This window comes from Hyla sarda, chromosome 8 (assembly GCF_029499605.1).
Source record: "Hyla sarda isolate aHylSar1 chromosome 8, aHylSar1.hap1, whole genome shotgun sequence".
In the NCBI taxonomy this organism is placed as follows: Eukaryota; Metazoa; Chordata; class Amphibia; order Anura; family Hylidae; genus Hyla; species Hyla sarda.
The window spans coordinates 63,294,702-63,314,527 of NC_079196.1; the positions used below are offsets into that span (position 1 = coordinate 63,294,702).

At 38.8% G+C, this 19,826-nt stretch overlaps 1 protein-coding gene across 1 annotated transcript in view; it reads right to left on the minus strand.

Annotated features, from left to right (window-relative positions):
- TTN (titin) overlaps window positions 1-19,826 on the minus strand; it is a 287,825-nt gene that overhangs the window by 248,212 nt on the left and 19,787 nt on the right. Inside the window, exons 2-15 of the mRNA XM_056536637.1 lie at window positions 18,464-18,667; window positions 15,923-16,210; window positions 13,302-13,387; window positions 12,932-13,176; window positions 12,002-12,264; window positions 11,030-11,062; window positions 9,293-9,432; window positions 7,374-7,943; window positions 6,859-6,987; window positions 5,236-5,514; window positions 5,015-5,140; window positions 3,349-3,619; window positions 3,039-3,121; window positions 2,328-2,586 (exon numbers count right to left, since the gene is read on the minus strand). Of these exons, the coding sequence (XP_056392612.1) occupies window positions 2,328-2,586; window positions 3,039-3,121; window positions 3,349-3,619; window positions 5,015-5,140; window positions 5,236-5,514; window positions 6,859-6,987; window positions 7,374-7,943; window positions 9,293-9,432; window positions 11,030-11,062; window positions 12,002-12,264; window positions 12,932-13,176; window positions 13,302-13,387; window positions 15,923-16,210; window positions 18,464-18,667 (2,976 nt within the window). The remainder of the gene's footprint in view (window positions 1-2,327; window positions 2,587-3,038; window positions 3,122-3,348; window positions 3,620-5,014; window positions 5,141-5,235; window positions 5,515-6,858; window positions 6,988-7,373; window positions 7,944-9,292; window positions 9,433-11,029; window positions 11,063-12,001; window positions 12,265-12,931; window positions 13,177-13,301; window positions 13,388-15,922; window positions 16,211-18,463; window positions 18,668-19,826) is intronic.

Genomic DNA, 19,826 nt, shown 5'->3' on the forward strand with positions numbered 1-19,826 from the left:
CCAGACAGCCAGAGGCTGTCTGGGCATGCTGTGAGTTGTAGTTTTGAAACTTCTAGAAGCAGTAGTGAAGATCACTTTACAGCGATCTTCACTGCTACCTCTGATGCAGCCGCTCCCTCCACCACTTGCCTGCCGCCACTCCCCGGTCTCCGGTGCCTGCGCCAATCCTGCGGTATGTCCCCCCACAGCTTTTGGGGTCATCTTCCTCCGCTCTGCCCGGACTTCTAGGGGTGGGCAGAGTGGGGGATCTGAACTCCCCCCCCCCCCCCAGTCAGCTGAGGCACTGTGATTGGTCCACAGAGACCAATCACAGTGATCGCTGACCAGGACCATTCACAGATGGTCCTGGGGTGGGCTTGCAGAAGTTGTCTCCTGCTGATAACAGTGAAATTTCTGTTAATCCCGCACATTAGCAAGTACAGTGCTTACAATGTGAATTGGTTTCAGGACAACTATTGTATGTTGAGACCATAACTCTATGGATACCTGATAATTGGTTCTGAAGCCCCAAAATGTCATCCAAAAATAGAAAAAAGTAAGGATTAAATTAAAGAAAAATAAGTAGATAAGTAATACAGATATAGCAAGTCCTTACATTTAAAAGTAAAAAAAAGAGCTGCTGGAAGCTGTAAATCACTGTCTATGTAGAGGACAGGAGCTTCTTCAGGTTCCTGTACAGTACACACAGTGTTCCAAAAAAGTTAAATGAAGCTGCCCTCACCTGGTGTCCAAAGGAGCAGCTAACCCTCTAAAGAGTAGTACAGAATATGTAGTACCCGCCTTCCTACAGTACAAAGGGGGTACTAAATGTTCCGATTGGTCAGTTCTTCCAGCCATTGACACGTTTTCCAGATCTGGACTGTCTGTAGTATTGTATTTTGAGTATGGTTCCAAGTTAGAAGGGTCCAGAAAAGACTAATGTATGTTAAAATGTTGTAACTATTGTAGCTATTGTACGTTGAGGGACCACTGTACAAATTTGAGCGTGGATTATAGTTTAGGGTTTAGCAACCTAAACTCAAGCATCATGGAGACCTATGATCCTTCAAGTTTGGATATTTAAACCCTCAGTTGGGCCAGGATATAGCCTTAATATAGCCGCAAAAATGTGTCCACCATCTCCTTGGCCTTAGGACACTTTGACATCAATATTTGTAGGAAAAAACATGAAGTGGAAAAACCACAGGAAAGGTATAATGGAAAGATTTATACTTCTGTGTCTTGGACCTGCTCCTGTTTTGACTTACAAATACTAATGCAAAACACTGACGAAAATATTGGCATATGAAAGATACTGTATCACAGTGCAAGACAGCCAGTCAGCATACTGTATGTAATTTGTAGTATAATACCTAACAGGATCTTTGGGAACTTAGCGCTATTGCATTTTTATATGCAGTTCATTGGTTGAGGTTTCCCATAGAAACAGTTCTAGAAATATTTCTAGAAAATGCACTGACATTCTTAATAATTATGCTAAGCCATATGATGATCTCAGGTTATATCAAAATACACAAGATATAAACAATATGAGTACAATAAAATAAAAAAAACTAATGAATACAGTAAAACAATCAATAATTTACATGACACTTGTCTTATGCAGCATTACCTAGTCTCATACTACAGGCTAAATTCACACATACAGTTTAGTTGGAGTTTATGATACAGCCAAACCAAAATGAATACAAAACAGGAAATAACATAAGATAGAATTATACTATTTTTCATTTCCTCTTCTGGCTCAAAAAAACTACATTAAAACTATATCTGTGAATCCAGCCCTAAGCATAGACATAACTAATAAGTATAGAAAAGACAAAAACAGTCACATAACTACTCAAATCAAAGAATGGCACTTAAACTTAAAAAAGTGCAAATAATTTCATGAACATGAAACTCTGTATGCCTTCTAAAACAAAAAATGCAAACATTTTGAGTCAACATAACAACATATTAACATATCAACGTATTAACATTTTGCATATGGCACTGACTCCTACGGTTTCCTGTAATGGGCCTCTTCTTTCAAACAACACATTCTGTATATCTTTCCAGATCCAAATCAGATTATAGTCACAAAATGTATTGCAATAAACATTTCTACTATTTTGTAAAAACTTGTAGATTTCATTGATAAAATTCAACACCAAAAAGAGGAGTCCACTGAAGAACATTTCTCACAAGTAAACTACACATGTCACTATCCAGTTGTCCACCATAAATAAAGGAAGGTAATAAAATGCAGCTGCTCCCAACATTCAGCACTCTTGCTATTTTGAACCAGAGCCATCCAAAATAAACTGAAACAAATGGTATTAGCTTACCTTGAACGAGGAGGTAGCAAGAAGTGCTGACAGTGCCTGCCTCGTTGGTTGCTGTACAAGTAAATCTGCCGCTGTCTTCGGCAAAAGCCTCGCGAATCACAAGGCGTACAATTTGTTCTTCAAAAGTAATTTGGAAATCAATTGAATTTTCAATTCGGTAATCCTCGCGATACCAAACCACAGTTGGTGGAGGGTACCCAGCAATGGAACACTCCAAAGTGACAGACTCGCCTTCAAGGACTGTCACATTTTTCAAGCCCTGTAAACCAGAACAAGATGCAACTTTTAGGTATATGTTTTTTACCAATACGGGGGGAGAATTTATCAATGCCTACATGAGAAAACTGGTATGAAAAGTCACAAATATTTTAGCAAAATGAGTTTTTGGGGACTTTTTAAGCCAGAAAACCTGCATGCAAGCTTTGATAAATGCCCCCTAAGTGTTTATTATACAGAAGCCTATATGTTTGTCCAGAGAAAGCAGTAAACATTCATGGTTCTTTTAATGAAAGGTTCTGATTCTCACATATAACTAAAATTTTAATAAAAACTTATCTATTATAACCCATAAATACCAATACCCAATATGGCATAAAAACTAAATAAAAAGTAAAGAAAGGGTGGCCTGCCACAAAGCTTTTGAGATTCAAAAGGTGACTAGGGACTAATATTTAAGTAATGGTGAACAGATCCATTAAATGTGTTACTTACAGAAACTAAAGTTGGAGGAGAAACGGGGACTTCTGCTGGTTCAGGCACCCGGGCTTCTTCCTCAGCCTGCAACATATGGAAGACTGTTAGCTTTTCTATAGGCACGGGTCTAAATATAGCTGGAATGGGTGGACTGATGTATAGGATTTCTCCTGCATATGGTCATGTTAGAAGCATGGTAAAGTACTAATAATACACACACGTTTAGAGAGCAGCGAGTAGAAAGGAGATAGGGCCATTTAGAAGAAAGACTATTTTTGTTATAGCTGTTATGCAAAGAATCAAAAAGGCGAAGAAGTTTCTCGATAACCAACCTCATAATGATACTGAAATCTATCTTCACGCGCAAAGCCACCTGAAACACTCACGCCTACATCTCTTTTCATTTCAACATCAAAGCGGGTTTTGTAGGCCTCAGTTGTCTCTTGCATAGAGAAGGGTGGAGAGACAATTTTTTCTGGTGTTGCTCGAGCTTCAGCGGGTCTTAAATGTGGAGCTTTCACAGATTTGATGATCTTTTGTGAAGCTGCTGTGGATAATTCTTTCTCCAGAGTCGCTATTGCCAATCCTGCAATTGACACCTGACCCACCCAAAAGGAAATCTGTTATCGTACCATTACTTAGCCGTAAATTTTTAAGATTAAGATACTGCATTGCTTTTCATGCTGAATTTGGTACAACCTTCGCTGGTTTTAAATTTTCACCAGTTGTTTAGGTCTAAGCAGTTTATGAACTTTTTTCAATTGATGCGAAGTTGACTTTTGCTAATTTTTGTTTATTTTTTTCTTTAAGGTCATTAAAAAGAGTGCGATTTCTAAGTAGTTTTGGCATTGTTTTCTCTGTTGTCACCTATCTTGCTCTTTGTGGCTGACATATAATCAACTAATCAAAAACTAATCAGAAAAAGATGAGCATAGAATCATTTATTGGACTACGAACGTCAAATTGGGGGTGCAGCGTCTCCTGCAGCCTTGCCATATTGTGACTGCACCACATGCTATTGCATACAAAAAAACTTTAGCTCATCCACAGAAGTTATTCACAAGCAATGTAGTGTATAGTGCCACCATGAAATGGAAAGGCTATCGGAGACACTGCACCCAAGACAAATTTTTTCATATTACTCCTGAACAACAGAAAAGTAACAGTTTTTTTTTATCAATCAGCTACATTTAAAATACAAATATATTAAAAGCAAAGTCGTCTGTCATTGTTGTATGGAATACTTTAAGGAAAATCATAAAGATTTGACACTTTACTACATTTGCTCATTAAAGTTGGAAGAGCATTTTTTGGATTGGAACAAGAGAAGCAATGTCCAAACACAATACACACAAGACACACAGAAACACAAACATACATAAAAATAAAAGACACTTAGCCACAAAAGTTATGTGCAGAAAACCGGTAAAACAAAGAGTGAAGAAGCTTTTTAATGCATTAAACATTTATTGCAGCTTAAAAGAAAATATAAGGCAAAGTTCTATGCTGCAGCTGTCATACATAAACCATGCCCATAGGAGAAGTACAATGTCTGCACAATTTTGTTAACTTTTGCAAAAACGTGGAATGGTTTTGTACACATGTGGCAACTGCAGCGTGAAAACCTGCCCTAAAGGACATTGGTAATTATGTTAATGGTCAGCTGTATTTTAGTATGCAGTAATACAACTGCAAAGTAAAAAAAAAAATAAGTAGTATATATAAGTTTTCCTGTATTATTAGATTAAGGTGATAGGAAGTGTTTTGAAAATTCCAGAATGTGTACCAGGCAAAACATTACAAATATCCATTTGCTAATATCCAAAATGTCCAGTATATCCATCAGGGTATTAACATTCTATTTCTTGCATGTTTGGTTTATGCAGAATGGATATTTGTTAGAAAATAGTGATGAATTAGTAAATCTTTACAACTGCCAGTGTATAACTGGCTGAGTGATGTATTGCCTGATATACATGTCATTTATTTCTTACCTCATGTGTATGTTCGGATTTAGGCACTGTAACTTTAGTGACGGAAAAGTGAGGAATAGATGTATGTGAAATAGTTTGCTCCACTTGGACCACTGGTACGGTTGGTGGTTCTGGAGTTCTTATAATCTACATTAATCAATAAAGTTGTGTTCAATTTTTTTGAACTAATTACAGTTAGAAATAATGGCAGAATAAAAAAATAAAAAAAGTCTGGACCTAACCTGAGGAACATGAGGAACAGGTGATGGCAGTGGTTCAGTGTGTATTATTTTTGGCACAGTCGGGACATGAACTTCTGGAACTTTTATAGGTTTAGTGACAACTTGGCGCTCAGGTGAGAAATCAATGGTTTTCCTAGCAGAAACATGCTCCTTGTATTCATACTGCAGAGCTGTTTCTTCTGCATAACCTTCTTCAGTGTATCCTGGTTGTCTAACACGGGCAAGGTCAACTGCAGCGACAACTGTAGCCACAGCTCCCGCTTTTTTCCCAGTTTCCATCTAAAGGCAACATTAACACAGTTCATACAAACCTCCATAGACACATGAAGAAAAGAAGGTACAATGTGCAATAAACAGACACAAACAACAATATAAGATAGGTATATTCTTTGGCAACTTTGCGATCAGCCACTCCCAACAAGGTATTGGCTGATGACAGTTGAATGAATCTGGGCATATTTTTTCAACAAACTTATCCTTAGTCTATTTTGCTGTTCCTAAATAGATGAAATGGATATTTTACTGTTCCTAAATAGATGAAAAACTTCTAATATTTGAAAATGGCACATGCCATATTTTGAGGCTCAATTACAGCCTTAAAGATGGCTGCTTTTTAGAGAAAAAAAGTTCCAAACTTTCAGACTATATACTCCCCCAAAATTTCTCTTTTTAGAGAAGACTTTTTTTGGGACGTTTACATCTCAAAATACAGAACATATTGTGGCACTTCATGTGCCCAAAAAAGGACCCTGACACTTAACTTTATGTCCATAAAAACTATGGATGTAAATTTATTTAAATAAATAAATATATATATATATATATATATATATATATATGCAAGAAAGGTAGAGCCGCTCACCACTCCTCCATCTGCGCCTCCTTGTGCTATGGATAAGCACTCTGTAGTGCGAAACGCGTCAAATCCTGTCCTGTGTTGGGCATTGTGAATAAAGCCATACAAAGTATTTTACCTGCAAACACCTGAGTGCTGGACATTTCTTTCATATATATATATATATATATATATATATATATATATATATATATTATATTTAAATAAATAATAATATAAATATTATATATTTAAATGAATAATAATATACATTTTTGGAAATGTTTTAGATATACTGTAAAGCTATGTTTTTGGGCTGTACTATCTCATAAAATGGCCCTAAAGATGATACTTGAACATAGCATTAAATTTGACTCAAAACGTCAAATAGTTACTAACAATGTAGGTTACTTGAAAGGACCTCCAAAAAAGTTGCAATACTTTCCTATTTGACAGTTTGGTTCTAACTTTTAACATAATATGAATTGCTTCACATACGATGCTCTACATGTCTTCTGCTGTTTGATATTATAATATAGAAAGGAAATACATATACATATAATACACAGGTGTACAAACACAAAAAATACTAGCTCATATAAAAAAACAGGAGTTTCTAGTAGCTCTCTGTTCTTATATGGCTCACAGTTTTATCATGCACGTGGTCCATAAGTGCCAATTTGCAAAAACACAAAACAAAAAGAAGTGATTGAAAATGTTAAGAAGATTGGAAGGAGAAGTGCCCATGGTCAAGATGAGTGCAGAAGATGTGGTCACTTAGCTGGTACCTCATCAGTTTCTGCTGGTACATCAGAGATATCTAGTGTTTCTGAGTAAAGAAGACTTCGACTCCTTGCTTGTTGTACAGCAGCCAAAACTGTAGCCACAGCCATAACTTTCTCTGAATCACAATTCGTCTGTGCAACCATTAAATGTACATGACAATGCAAATCTTTAGATTCTTAATGCTCCATAACAGTTGTGCAAGAACAAACACAGAGTGCTTACGTTATGAAAATCTTAAATGATATATGTGTGTGGCCAGTGCCAGAGGCCGTGTACCTCAAACAACTTAGTATGTATTTTTAGCAGCCAACTGGATTTTCCATTTTAAACCATTTTTTTTTTAACCCAAATGAGGCCCTAGGTTCAGCCAGTGGAACTGGTCACAGGATTTTAGTTAGTAGACAAGATATTCCGAAAGGAAGAAAAATCTAATATTAAGGCTTATGTTAACTTCCACAACTCTGACCAAGAAATATGAGTTAGGTACTATTTGTGCACATCCAGCATATGAAATCACCTGTTGTTGAGCTGCGTGTATCTGTTCACGCCTGGCAGCAGCAGCAGCTTCTATCGTTTGAGCTGTATGTATCTGTTCACGCCTGGCAGCAGCAGCAGCTTCTATCGTTTGAGCTGTATGTATCTGTTCACGCCTGGCAGCAGCAGCAGCTTCTATCGTTTGAGCTGCATGTATCTGTTCACGCCTGGCAGCAGCAGCAGCTTCTATCGTTTGAGCTGCGTGTATCTGTTCACGTCTGGTAGTAGTAGATTCTATCGTTTGGGCTGCGTGTATCTGTTCACGTCTGGTAGTAGTAGATTCTATCGTTTGAGCTGCATGTATCTGTTCACGTCTGGCAGCAGCTTCTATCGCTTGAGCTGCGTGTACCTGTTCACGTCTGGCAGCAGCTTCTATCGCTTGAGCTGCGTGTACCTGTTCACGTCTGGCAGCAGCTTCTATAGCTTGAGCTGCATGTATCTGTTCATGTCTGGCAGCAGCAGCTTCTACCGTTCTCGAAACGGTCTCTTGCCTGCTTTTCTCGCTTGACACAACTACAGTGCTTACAGAAGTCTTTTCAGCTTCTTTCCTTACCTGGTATTTATAAAAAAAATATTTTCTTATAATATCAAAATAAATCTTTAAATGACTAGCACCAAAGAGCCAACGGGAAGCAGGTGAAATGAGTGAGATGGAAGCATGGAGATGTATGCTATCTGATGAAGATGATGGCGAAATAATGAAGGTCAGCGAAGCGTTCAGCAAGCTCTTGTTATGTTTTGCTTATGAATCAGGGACAAGCTGGTACGAAAAGTTAAAGCTGCTTTAAAATTTGAGAAGTAATCCAGACAAATGGTCTAAGGATATGTCATAGATACATGTGAGCAGATCACATGAATTGACATCCAGACTATGATGGTCAATTGGCGCTGTTCAGATCATTAATTTGAATGGATCTTTGCTTAGAGCATAGAGTCATATCTGTGCCAAAGCTTTCTATAGGAAGCATCATTTCTAGAAATCAGTGGTAAAATGAGATTACAAAATTTACCAATATGGCATTATAAAGGACATATGGCCTTAAAGGGGTACTCCGGTGGAAAACTTTTTTTTTTTTTTTAAATGAAATGGTGCCAGAAAGTTAAACAGATTTGTAAATTACTTCTATTAAAAAATATTTATCCTTCCAGTACTTATTAGCAGCTGTATGCTACAGAGGAAATTCTTTGCTTTTTTTAAAAAAAAATTCTTGTCCAAAGTGCTCTCTGCTGACACCTCTGTCTGTGTCAGGAACTGTCCAGAGTAGCATAGGTTTGCTATGAGGATTTTCTCCTGCTCTGGACAGTTCCTGATACTGGCACCAGGTGTCAGTAGAGAGCACTGTGGACAAGACAAAAAAGAAATTCAAAAATAATTTCCTCTGTAGCATACAGTTGCTAATAAGTACTGGAAGGATAATGATTTTTTAATAGAAGTAATTTTCAAATCTGTTTAACTTTCTGGCTCCAGTTGGTAAAAAAAAATGCTTTCCATCGGAGTACCCCTTTAAAGAAAGCCTGCCCCACTAAACTAATATCACTGCTATATAAGAGCGAGGGAGACCTTTCTCAATGTACCCCTGTGCACTAATAGTAATACAGCAATCTCTGAAAAAAGCATTTGGCACAACTGGGTGTGCCTTCCACAGGGATTGGCAACCCCACCCATCTAGACATCATACATAGATGGGAGAGGTTGCCACCCAGTTTAGTTTTTTTTTTTTTTTTTTTACTGATGGCACACATGGCTATGTTTACAAAGTTCTGCCTAGAAGTGATAATGGTTTAGGTCAAAAATATTGACAGAGTCCCTTTAAAAAGTCCTGTATAAAAGTTGCCAGCCTGCCCCTGGTTTAGCTGCATGATAGCCTTAAACGCTAGTGATGTTTAACTTTATTTTTCTACCTGTTCATGGACAGGCTGAATTTGCACAGCAGTCATTGCTGTCCTTTTAGCGGTCAGTTCAGTGGCACTTGGAGTAGGTCCTCTCACTCTGGCCATGTCAACAGCAGCAACTACAGTAGCAACAGCTGCTGTTTTTCCTGCTCCATGGACCTATATCAGTCATATTAAAATACACATTTCACAGGTATAATAAAAAAAAATTACAACAGAGAACATATAAACATTCTTTTACAAAGATAGAATTGCCTTCAACCAAGCATGTTTAGGCATGGGCGACACAGTGAAAGCAGGTGGACATCATAAGTAAAGTGAGGCTATACTGCACTAAAAAAGAACCCCCAAACCCCCAATATCTGTTGCTTTTTTTTTTTTTTTGAGGTCCTGTGCAAAGCAGAACAACTACCCTTCCATAAACATGTATAAATGAATAAAAACAAATTTTATTATTTATAAAAAGTTTTTGTTTAAATTTAAAAATGTCATTGTCCACACAGAAAGGTAAATAAGGTTAGGGTTCTGAGAGCTGAACAAGTATCATATATATCTGTATGTGCTCCTGCCTTTTACTTTGCACCATAATGCAAAATAAAGTGCAAATTTGTGCCAGGTATATGTTTTATTTTATCTTACATGTTATGGCCCATCATTCCCTGACAAAGCAGTCATATGAAATGTGTCGGATTTGTGAGATCCTTAGGTCATTGTTATGGTTTATGTCATACACCTTCAATATGACTATTATGTGTGATTAGAGATGGGCGAATCGAAGCTGATGAAGTCAAATTCGTTCCCGAATTTCATGAAAAATTTGATTCTGAATGAATCTGAATTTCTTCGCGCTTCATGGTAATGAATCGCTTCATTCACTACATTTTGTGCAGGCCGGGGGGCTATAATGGCGGCTACAAGTGTGAGGACATGGGGCAAGGAAGTCTGGGAAGGTGAGTTGGCGGTATCACCCTGAATCACATGGCGGCATGCAGCCTATGAGCAGCCAGCCAGCCCTGTGATGTCACAGCCCTATATATTTGGCAGCCATTACCGAAGACAGACATTTCCGAGAGCAGAGACTGTGTGTGCGCACTAATCAGCGTTACTGACAATACAGATCTTTACAGCGGCGAATTCATTCACCTAAAGCCTGCATTTGTTCTGGCTAGAGAGAGAGAGCAGACACTGTGTGGTCACTAATCAGCGTCACTGACAATACAGATCAGTACAGGGGAAATCCATTGACCTCAAGCCAGCATCACTGCAGGCAGGCAGGCAGGCAGGGAGAGTTTAAAAGTCGTTTCATAGTCTGCCAATTGAGATCATCACAGGAAGCACTCCCCATTTAAAGACTGCAAGCAACCATAGTGGATCCAGACTCTGTCATTGTGCCGCTCTGCAGCAGTGATTCTAATAGCGACGTCTGTGATCTGCATGTCATACTGAATAACAGTATTATTTCACTACCCCAGCACACTCCCTATGCGTGTTACGGCAAGGAAAAGTGTTCTACACCCCTATTGAGGCTCTCTGAAGCCCGGAAATAGCCATTTTTAATAGCGATTCGCCGCAAATATATTCGGATCGAACCAAATTTTTTCAGAAAATTCGGCGAATCGGCAGAATCATATTCTTTTTAAAATTCGCCCATCTCTATGTGCGATGCATATTGGGCTGTTTAGGTTCACTTCAGCCTACATTCATGAGGACCGATTTTTAGCTGATATTGTAATTGGAATAAATTACATTGTTTTATGGTTTGTTTTGTATACCACCCAGCTGCATATCACTGTTTGTTCATACAGATGTGTACATGAGACTTGTTCAGCTCTCAGCATCCTTACCTTTTTTTTTCTTCTTTTCTGTGTGGATGATTATTTGTTTTTCAATATAAGCAAAAACTTTTTATTGATGATTAAATAAAATTTGTTTTTATTCATTTGTACATGGTGGTGAAATAGGGTTGTTTATAGGAGGGTAAATTTAGGCAAAAGTTTCTGCCATATGAATACATTCCAACATACAATGTATTAAGTGTTGTTATTTTCACCCAAATGTTGCAGTGGACTGTAAAATTTAAATACCATTATAATACCATATGACAATTGGCATAGGTCCAATGTATGTATGTAAGGTTTTTTATGGTAGTGCAATGGTACAAAAAAATAGTACATAACTTACATTAAAGGGGTACTCCACCCCTAGACATCCTATCCCCTTTCCAAAGGATAGGGGATAAGATGTCTGATCGCGGGGGTCCTGCTGCTGGGGACCCCCGCGATCCCTGTGCTACACCCGGCGTCGGGATCAGCGCCGGAGGCTCGTGACGTCACGGTTGCGCCCCACTTGTGATGTCATGGCCACGCCCCCTCAATGCAAGTCTATATGAGGGGGCGTGACGGCCATCATGCCCCCTCCCATAGACTTACATTAAGGGGACATGGCCGTGACACCACGAGCGGGGCATGACTGTGACGTCACAAGCCTCCGCATCGCATCGCCAGTCATCCATCACGAAGCGAATTACGCTCCGTGCACCGGATGTCTGGGGTGCCGCAGCAGAGATCGTGGAGGTCCCCAGTGGCGGGACTCCCGTGATCAGACATCTTATCCCCTATCCTTTGGATAGGGGATAAGACGTCTAGGTGCAGAGTACCCCTTTAAGTTGCAACTGAAGTAGGACACCCCACTTTCCCTGTCTAGTCCATGCCTAGTTACTGATGATATTAATTCTTTGAATTGACAGATACAATGAAGCCCTTACCTCTCTGGTATCTACTCCTGTTACTGTGATCTGCTCCTTTGATTCCCACTTCTGCTCAGTCTTTATATGAGAGGCTGCAGAAGACACATATACTTCCTGCTTCCATGGAGGAGGGACTTCTGCACCAACAGCTGTTGGAGTGGCCCTTGAAGGGGAAGGAGACTTCACAGATCTAATTGGAGAAGTAGACAGTCCTCTTCCAGCCGGAGAGACTGACCTGAAGGAAACAAAAGACATTCATGGTATGATTTACTAGCCATAGATATAATGCACTTCCTATATCATGGACAATTTAAGATTTTGCTTTCAAATACAAAGTAATTTTTTCTTTATTGAATTTCTTTGTGTTTTAAGTAAGGTGGCTAACATTACATTACTAGTAAACTAAACTGTAAATTTCACTATCTGCAGGAGTTTCATTTTTAAAAATTAAGATGCACCGTACTCAATTTCATGTTAAAATTTAGTGGAGAAAATCCTATCAAGCATGAAAAAAATTGAAAATAGTAAAACATCTAAAATCTAAACATAATTTAGTTGATGAATGTAAGGGCATTTACATCATAACTTGAGTATGATTCTGACAAAACTGTATTCTGGAAAAAATACACTAGGTGGCACTGTTTCTTAATGCAATAAAATTCTTAAAATAAACATATTTTCTTTACTATTACAACTTGTTCTGTGTATTGGGTTGTGCCAGAAAAGAATGCCTAGATAATGATCCCCTTTAAGAATAACAATGCAATGTATGTACATGTTGGTATGTGAGGTGAAAGGTCATCATAAGATAATAGGATTACAACTATGGATGTTTATTTTTCATACTACACAGTGTCCAAAACCAAGAGGGTTCATAAAGTAGAAGGGTAAAATTATTTTACCTGACAGGTGAAGGTATTGGCGCTTTCACTGATCTAACAGGAGAAGGAGATAGCCGGACTGGTGATGGAGATTGCTGTCTCACCATCTGAACCTTTGTAGGAATTATTGGCGGTGTCGGTGACTTTGATGAAGGCTTAGGAGGAATTCTTGGAGGAGTCTTATGTGGGAGCTGCACTCCTGCAGCAGCTTCGAATGTCATTTCAACTGTGGTACTGGATCGCGCATCAAAATGAGCCTCTACTCTCTGTAAAATGACATTATACATAAACTCAGATTTACAATAAAATATATTGTTCTGCTGAATAATAAGATTCATTGGCTTTGGTGGCAAAGGTATCTCTGAACGAAATTGAGAGAATGCAATATTACCTTTTCGAAACGTGCTTGTCTTGTCTGGGAAATCTGAGCAGTCGATACAATTGTTTTTGTCTTTTTGGCAGGTATTTCTTCTTCAGCTAGAAAGGAAGAGGTTGACAATAAAATAACCGAAAGATACTGACAACATATTTAGTAGTATAAGATAATGGGCCCTTGGAGACCCTGCCTGTGGCTCCCCAACTGTTGGTGGCTCCAAATACCATTTTGTACTAATGGCACCAGGGAGGTCATAGCATTACTAGAACTTGGTACCAAAGCCAAAACCTTGTCATTGGGAGTTAAATGGTCACTGCTACTTAAAAAAAAGCTTAAAAAAAACCTATTGGCATGTTTTTAATCAGTCGGGTGCTCCGACCCCACTGATTGCTAGAACCAGTGGTAAGAATAACTCACTAAGCATGTTAACTTCTCACTCTGTCCTTGTGGAAGGAGGCAGACTGCCATAGTAAGTCTATAGAAAAAGAAGAAAACTACTACAAGAGGACATAGTTTTAAAATAGAGGGGCAAAGGTTTCTGCAGTAATATTAGGAAGTATTACTTTACTGAGAGAGTAGTGGATGCATGGAATAGCCTTCCTGCAGAAGTGGTCGCTGCAAATACAGTGAAGGAGTTTAAGCATGCATGGGATAGGCATAAAGCTATCCTTCATATAAGATAGGGCCAGGGACTACTGATAGGATTCAGATTATTGGCCAGACTAGATGGGCCAAATGGTTCTTATCTGCCGACACATTCTATGTTTCCATGTTGATAGGCCTGTCTTCCGCAGCAAGCTATAGAAACAGGGAGTGATGCGCTCAGCCACGTGCTTTTTTTTCTGCTGGTTCTAGCGATTAGTGAGCACACAGATCCCACCTGATAAATACTTTTCACATATCTCTAATTCTAATTTTTCTTTTTTTTAAATGAGAGTGGCACTAGGGTAACACCAAAATTACTTAGATATATCGCGAATAGGTTTTTTCTCTGTTAGGGTCTATTCACACGTATAGTATTCGCAACAGATTTCATGCGCAGGATTTGCTGCTGCAGATTTCAATGCAAACCGAATGACTGAACACAGCATGAAATCTGCGCAGGAGACTGTACGTGTAAATAGACCCTTAATATTTAGTTTAAGACCTCTGCCTTAAAGGGGTGCTCAACTGGAAAAAAAAATTTAAATCTATTGAAGACAGAAAGTTAAACAGATTTGCAAATTACTTTAATAAAAAATTCTTAATCCTTTTAGTACTTATAAGCTTCTGTATGCTCCACAGGAAGTTCTTTTCCTTTATAATTTCCTTTCTGTCTGACCACAGTGCCCTTTGCTGACACCTCTGTTCATGTCAGGAACTGTCCAGAGGAAAGAAGCAGAAAAAAACACCTTTTTGCAGGCACTGTTCTTGGTTCCAGAAATCTCAAACCAGATGCTAGAGGATGATTAAACTGCTGTATAGCACTATGTTTATTGATGCATAAATAAAAAACCAATAACGCGTTTTGGAGGTACAGTCCTCCTTCCTCAGATTGCCATAAGGACTGTACCTCCAAAACACGTTAATGTTGTTTTATTTATACATCAATAAACATAGTGCTATACAGCACTTCAATCATCCTCTAGCATCTGGCTTGAAATTTCTGGAAACAAGAACAGCTCCCACAAAAAAGGTGTTTTTTTCCGCTTATTTCTTCATGTCCTGTATGGGAGAAGTTTCCTTTCTTCCCATTCCACCTTTGGCCCTAGAAGTTCACTTCCACAAGACCACTGGTAAACAACATTGGGGTGATATGCACTTTACTTCTGTGACCAGATGAGCGGCCATCTTGAAGAGCTGACCTTGTCCTGTCCTTGTTGGGACACTGGTACCTATTACATGATGCGCTGTCCTCCTCTTTCCCTATTTTTTCCCTACCAGGAACTGTCCAGAGCAGGATAGATTTGCTATGGGGATTTGCTAGTACTCTGGACAGTTCCTAAAATGGACAGAGGTGTCAGCAGAGAGCACTGTGGTCAGACTGAAAAGAAATTCAAAAAGAAAATAACTTTCTCTGAAGCATACGGAAGCTTATAAGTACTGGAAGGATTAAGATTTTTTAATAGAAGTAATTTACAAATCTGTTTAAAGGGGTATTCTAGGCCAAAACTTTTTTTTATATATCAACTGGCTCCGGAAAGTTAAACAGATTTGTAAATGTCTTCTATTAAAAAATCTTAATCCTTCCAATAGTTATTAGCTTCTGAAGTTGAGTTGTTGTTTTCTGTCTAACTGCTCTCTGATGACTCACGTCCCGGGAGCTGTGCATGATGGGAGAATATCCCCATAGGAACTGCACAGCTCCCTGGATGTGAGTCATCAGAGAGCAGTTAGACAGAAAACAACAACTCAACTTCAGAAGCTAATAACTATTGGAAGGATTAAGATTTTTTAATTGAAGTAATTTACAAATCTGTTTAACTTTCCGGAGCCAGTTGATATATATATATATAAAAAAAAGGTTTTGCCTGGAATACCCCTTTAACTTTCTGGCACCAGTTGATTTAAAAAAAATAGAAACATTTCCAGCGGAGTACCCCTTTAACTGCAGCCCTTAAAGAATAAACATGAATTCTTGAAAATAAAATCTGTACCTTGAACAGTCAGTTCAGCTGTTGAAGTAGCACGTCCGACATTATTAGTTGCATTTACAGAATAGGTTCCGGAGTCTTCAGGGTATGCTTCTGCAATTATTAAACTGTAGAGGTCTCCATCTTGAAGGATCTGGAAATCTGGGGAACTGTGAATTTCAGCTCCTTCTCGGTAGAACTTCACCACAGGTGTAGGGATTCCACTCACTCTGACGTCAAGTCGAACTTGACTGCCTTGTCTTACTGTCATAGTCTGTAGTCTTTGTGTAAAATTCGGGGGTGCGGTTTCAGCTACAGAAACAAAATATTAGAAGGTCAAATTGAAAAAACTCTAATACGTGAGTTAAAGGGGTAAACGTGTTATCTGGACTGGGTAAACACTACCACACAGGCCCACCAGGATATTTATGACTAAAAGTAAAACCAATTGACTAATACGTGAGTGGGTTTTAAAAACCCTAATTTTACAATACGTAACAAACACATGTCTTAATTTTGTCAAAAAGGGATTCCAGCATATGCCTTCACATACTGGAAGCATCCCTATTTATTTTAATGGCCTGAAAGTAGTCAGTTAGTGACTATAGTTGCGCTATTTTCCACTCATATACACTTATTTAACATAACTTAAGTTGACCACACTTTTGAGTCCTACAAAGTAAAAGTATACATGTTAGAATGTATACATAGTGTAATGGAGCAAAGTTGACTACGTTCAAGCCAATAAAGGGAATGGGGCCATTGCCACCAAGCATAGGTATAATTTGGCATCTCTTCTTGACAGGATGCCAACATATAACACACCCGTATGGCGAAATCTGAATGTGAGCACGGTCATAGATGTAAAATTATCTTACATTTTTTTTTCAAAACTGCATGCCATAATCTTCTACTAAAACTATGTTCAATGAATTGACAAGTTAAGCAACCATTTTGTATTATTAGCCAACATGACTGATCTTTCAGACTAAAGATTTTCAGCGAATCAAACTAATTCTTCTCCTTGCCTAGCTCCTTAAGGACTCAGGGTTTTTCTGTTTTTTTCTTTTTTTTTTTACCTCCTTACCTTTAAAAAATCATAATTCTTTCAATTTTGCACCTAAAAATCCATATGATGGCTTATTTTTTTGCGTCACCAATTCTACTTTGTAATGACATCAGTCATTTTACCCAAAAATCGACGGCGAAACGGAAAAAAAAATCATTGTGCAACAAAATTGAAGAAAAAACTCAATTTTGTAACTTTTGGGGGCTTCCGTTTCTACACAGTACAATTTTCGTTAAAAAAGACACCTTCTCTTAATTCTGTAGGTCCATATGATTAAAATGATACCCTACTTATATAGGTTTGATTTTGTCGTACTTCTGGAAAAAATCATAACTACATGCACGAAAATTAATATGTTTAAAATTGACATCTTCCGACCCCTATAAAAAAAATGTTTCTGCGTACGGGGCAGTATGAGGGGTAATTTTTTACTTTGATCTGAGCGCCGTTTTTAGCTGTACCATTTTTGTATTGATCAGACTTTTTGATAGTTTTTTATTTATTTTTTCGTGATATAAAAAGAGGACCAAAAATACGCTATTTTGGTCTTTGGAATTTATTTGCGCATACACCATTAACCGTGCGGTTTAATTACCAATATATTTTTATATTTTAGACTTTTTCGCACGCGGCGATACCACAAATGTTTATTTTAATTGACAGTTGTTTTTTTTTTTTAAAGGGGGGGTGATTCAAACCTTTATTAGGGAAGGGGTTAAATGATCTTTATTAACTTTTTTTTTGCAATGTTATAGCTCCCATAGGGACCTATAACACTGTACACACTGATCTTTTACATTAATCTTTGTTATCCCATAGGATAACATTGATCCATGATTCTGCTGTTTGACTGCTCATACCTGGATCTCAAGCACTGAGCAGTCATTCGGTAATCAGACACGCAGGAGGCAGGTAGGGGCCCTCCTTGTGTGTTCCAACTGTTCGGGATGTCGCGATTTCGCCACGGCGGTCCCTAACAGCCGATTGAGCTAGCCGGGAGTAGTTTAGTTTCACTTTAGATGCGGCGATCAACTTTGAACGCAGCGTCTAAAGGGTTAATAGCGCATGGCACCGTGATCAGCCACGGGTCCCGGCCGACTCGCTATGACGCGGGGCCACGCCGTGGACCTGCATTATAGAAGGGGAGCAGACTCAGGGTGTACAGGTACGCCCTGAGTCCCTAAGTGGACAGTATATGCTAGGTGTTATACCAGTGAGCACATTCACACCATGATTGAATGCATTAAAACACTACATATGAAAGTGACATAGCAGCTTATCATTCGCTTTTGAAGTTTCCTATATAGCTGTAAGGAAGGCCTTTCGATTTCTTTCTTCCAGGAGCTGATGGAACTACAATCCACCACTAGAGAGAAGGATGATCATAATATTTACTATTCTTAGTGCATTTATAGTCTGGGTCTTTCCAATGTTGGTTTAGCCTACAAAATGATTGCCTTTATTTTGTGTGTAATGCATGTCAGAAAGTTCCATACCGGTAACAAGTAGCTCAGCGGTACTAGTTGCTTGTCCTGCTCCATTGGCGGCTCTTAGGGAGTATCTTCCACTGTGTGCTGCTGTGGTGGCGGGGATCACAAGTCTAGCGCGGCCATCGCTAAACGTGATCTGGACACCTGGCAGTGTTGCAGCAGAAATAACCTGGCCATCCCTAAACCAGCTCACCTCAGGAACTGGAAAACCTGGAAAAGAAGAAAGAATATGTGGTACTAATTGATAAAGGCATCATATATATCAAACAACTATACAGTGACATAGTAACTAAAGAATAATTCTATCCGCAAATTGTAACCATACATTATCTTATTAGAGAAATATGAAGATAGAACCATCCCAAATACATAATTATTGTCTTTTCAGATCAGCAGCAGAGTTTTTTTTATGTTTAACCATCAGTGGCTCAGTCTATAAAATATGTCAAAAGTTTTTTTAAATGACAGGGACACTGTAACAGCTAGTTATCATCTTGTGGTACAGGTTAGTTTGGCCAAAACATCAGAGGTGAACAAGATTTTTTTTCTCAAATTGGTTTTATTGAACAGTGAAAAACAATTCCCACATAGACACATATGCCCGCATAGAACTGGTACAGTCAGAGATGCCACATAACACTTGTACAATCACATATGCCCCAAACACTGGTACAGTCACAGATGCCCCATAACACTTGTACAATCACATATGCCCCAAACACTGGTACAGTCACAGATGCCCCAATAACACTTGTACAATCACATATGCCCCAAACACTGGTACAGTCACAGATGCCCCAATGACACTTGTACAATCACATATGCCCCAAACACTGGTACAGTCACAGATGCCCCATAACACTTGTACAATCACATATGCCCCAAACACTGGTACAGTCACAGATGCCCCATAACACTTGTACAATCACATATGCCCCCAACACTGGTACAGTCACAGATGCCCCATAACACTTGTACAATCACATATGCCCCAAACACTGGTACAGTCACAGATGCCCCATAACTCTTGTACAATCACATATGCCCCAAACACTGGTACAGTCACAGATGCCCCATAACACTTGTACAATCACATATGCCCCAAACACTGGTACAGTCACAGATGCCCCATAACACTTGTACAATCACATATGCCCCCAACACTGGTACAGTCACAGATGCCCCATAACACTTGTACAATCACATATGCCCCAAACACTGGTACAGTCACAGATGCCCCAATGACACTTGTACAATCACATATGCCCCCAACACTGGTACAGTCACAGATGCCCCATAACACTTGTACAATCACATATGCCCCAAACACTGGTACAGTCACAGATGCCCCAATAACACTTGTACAATC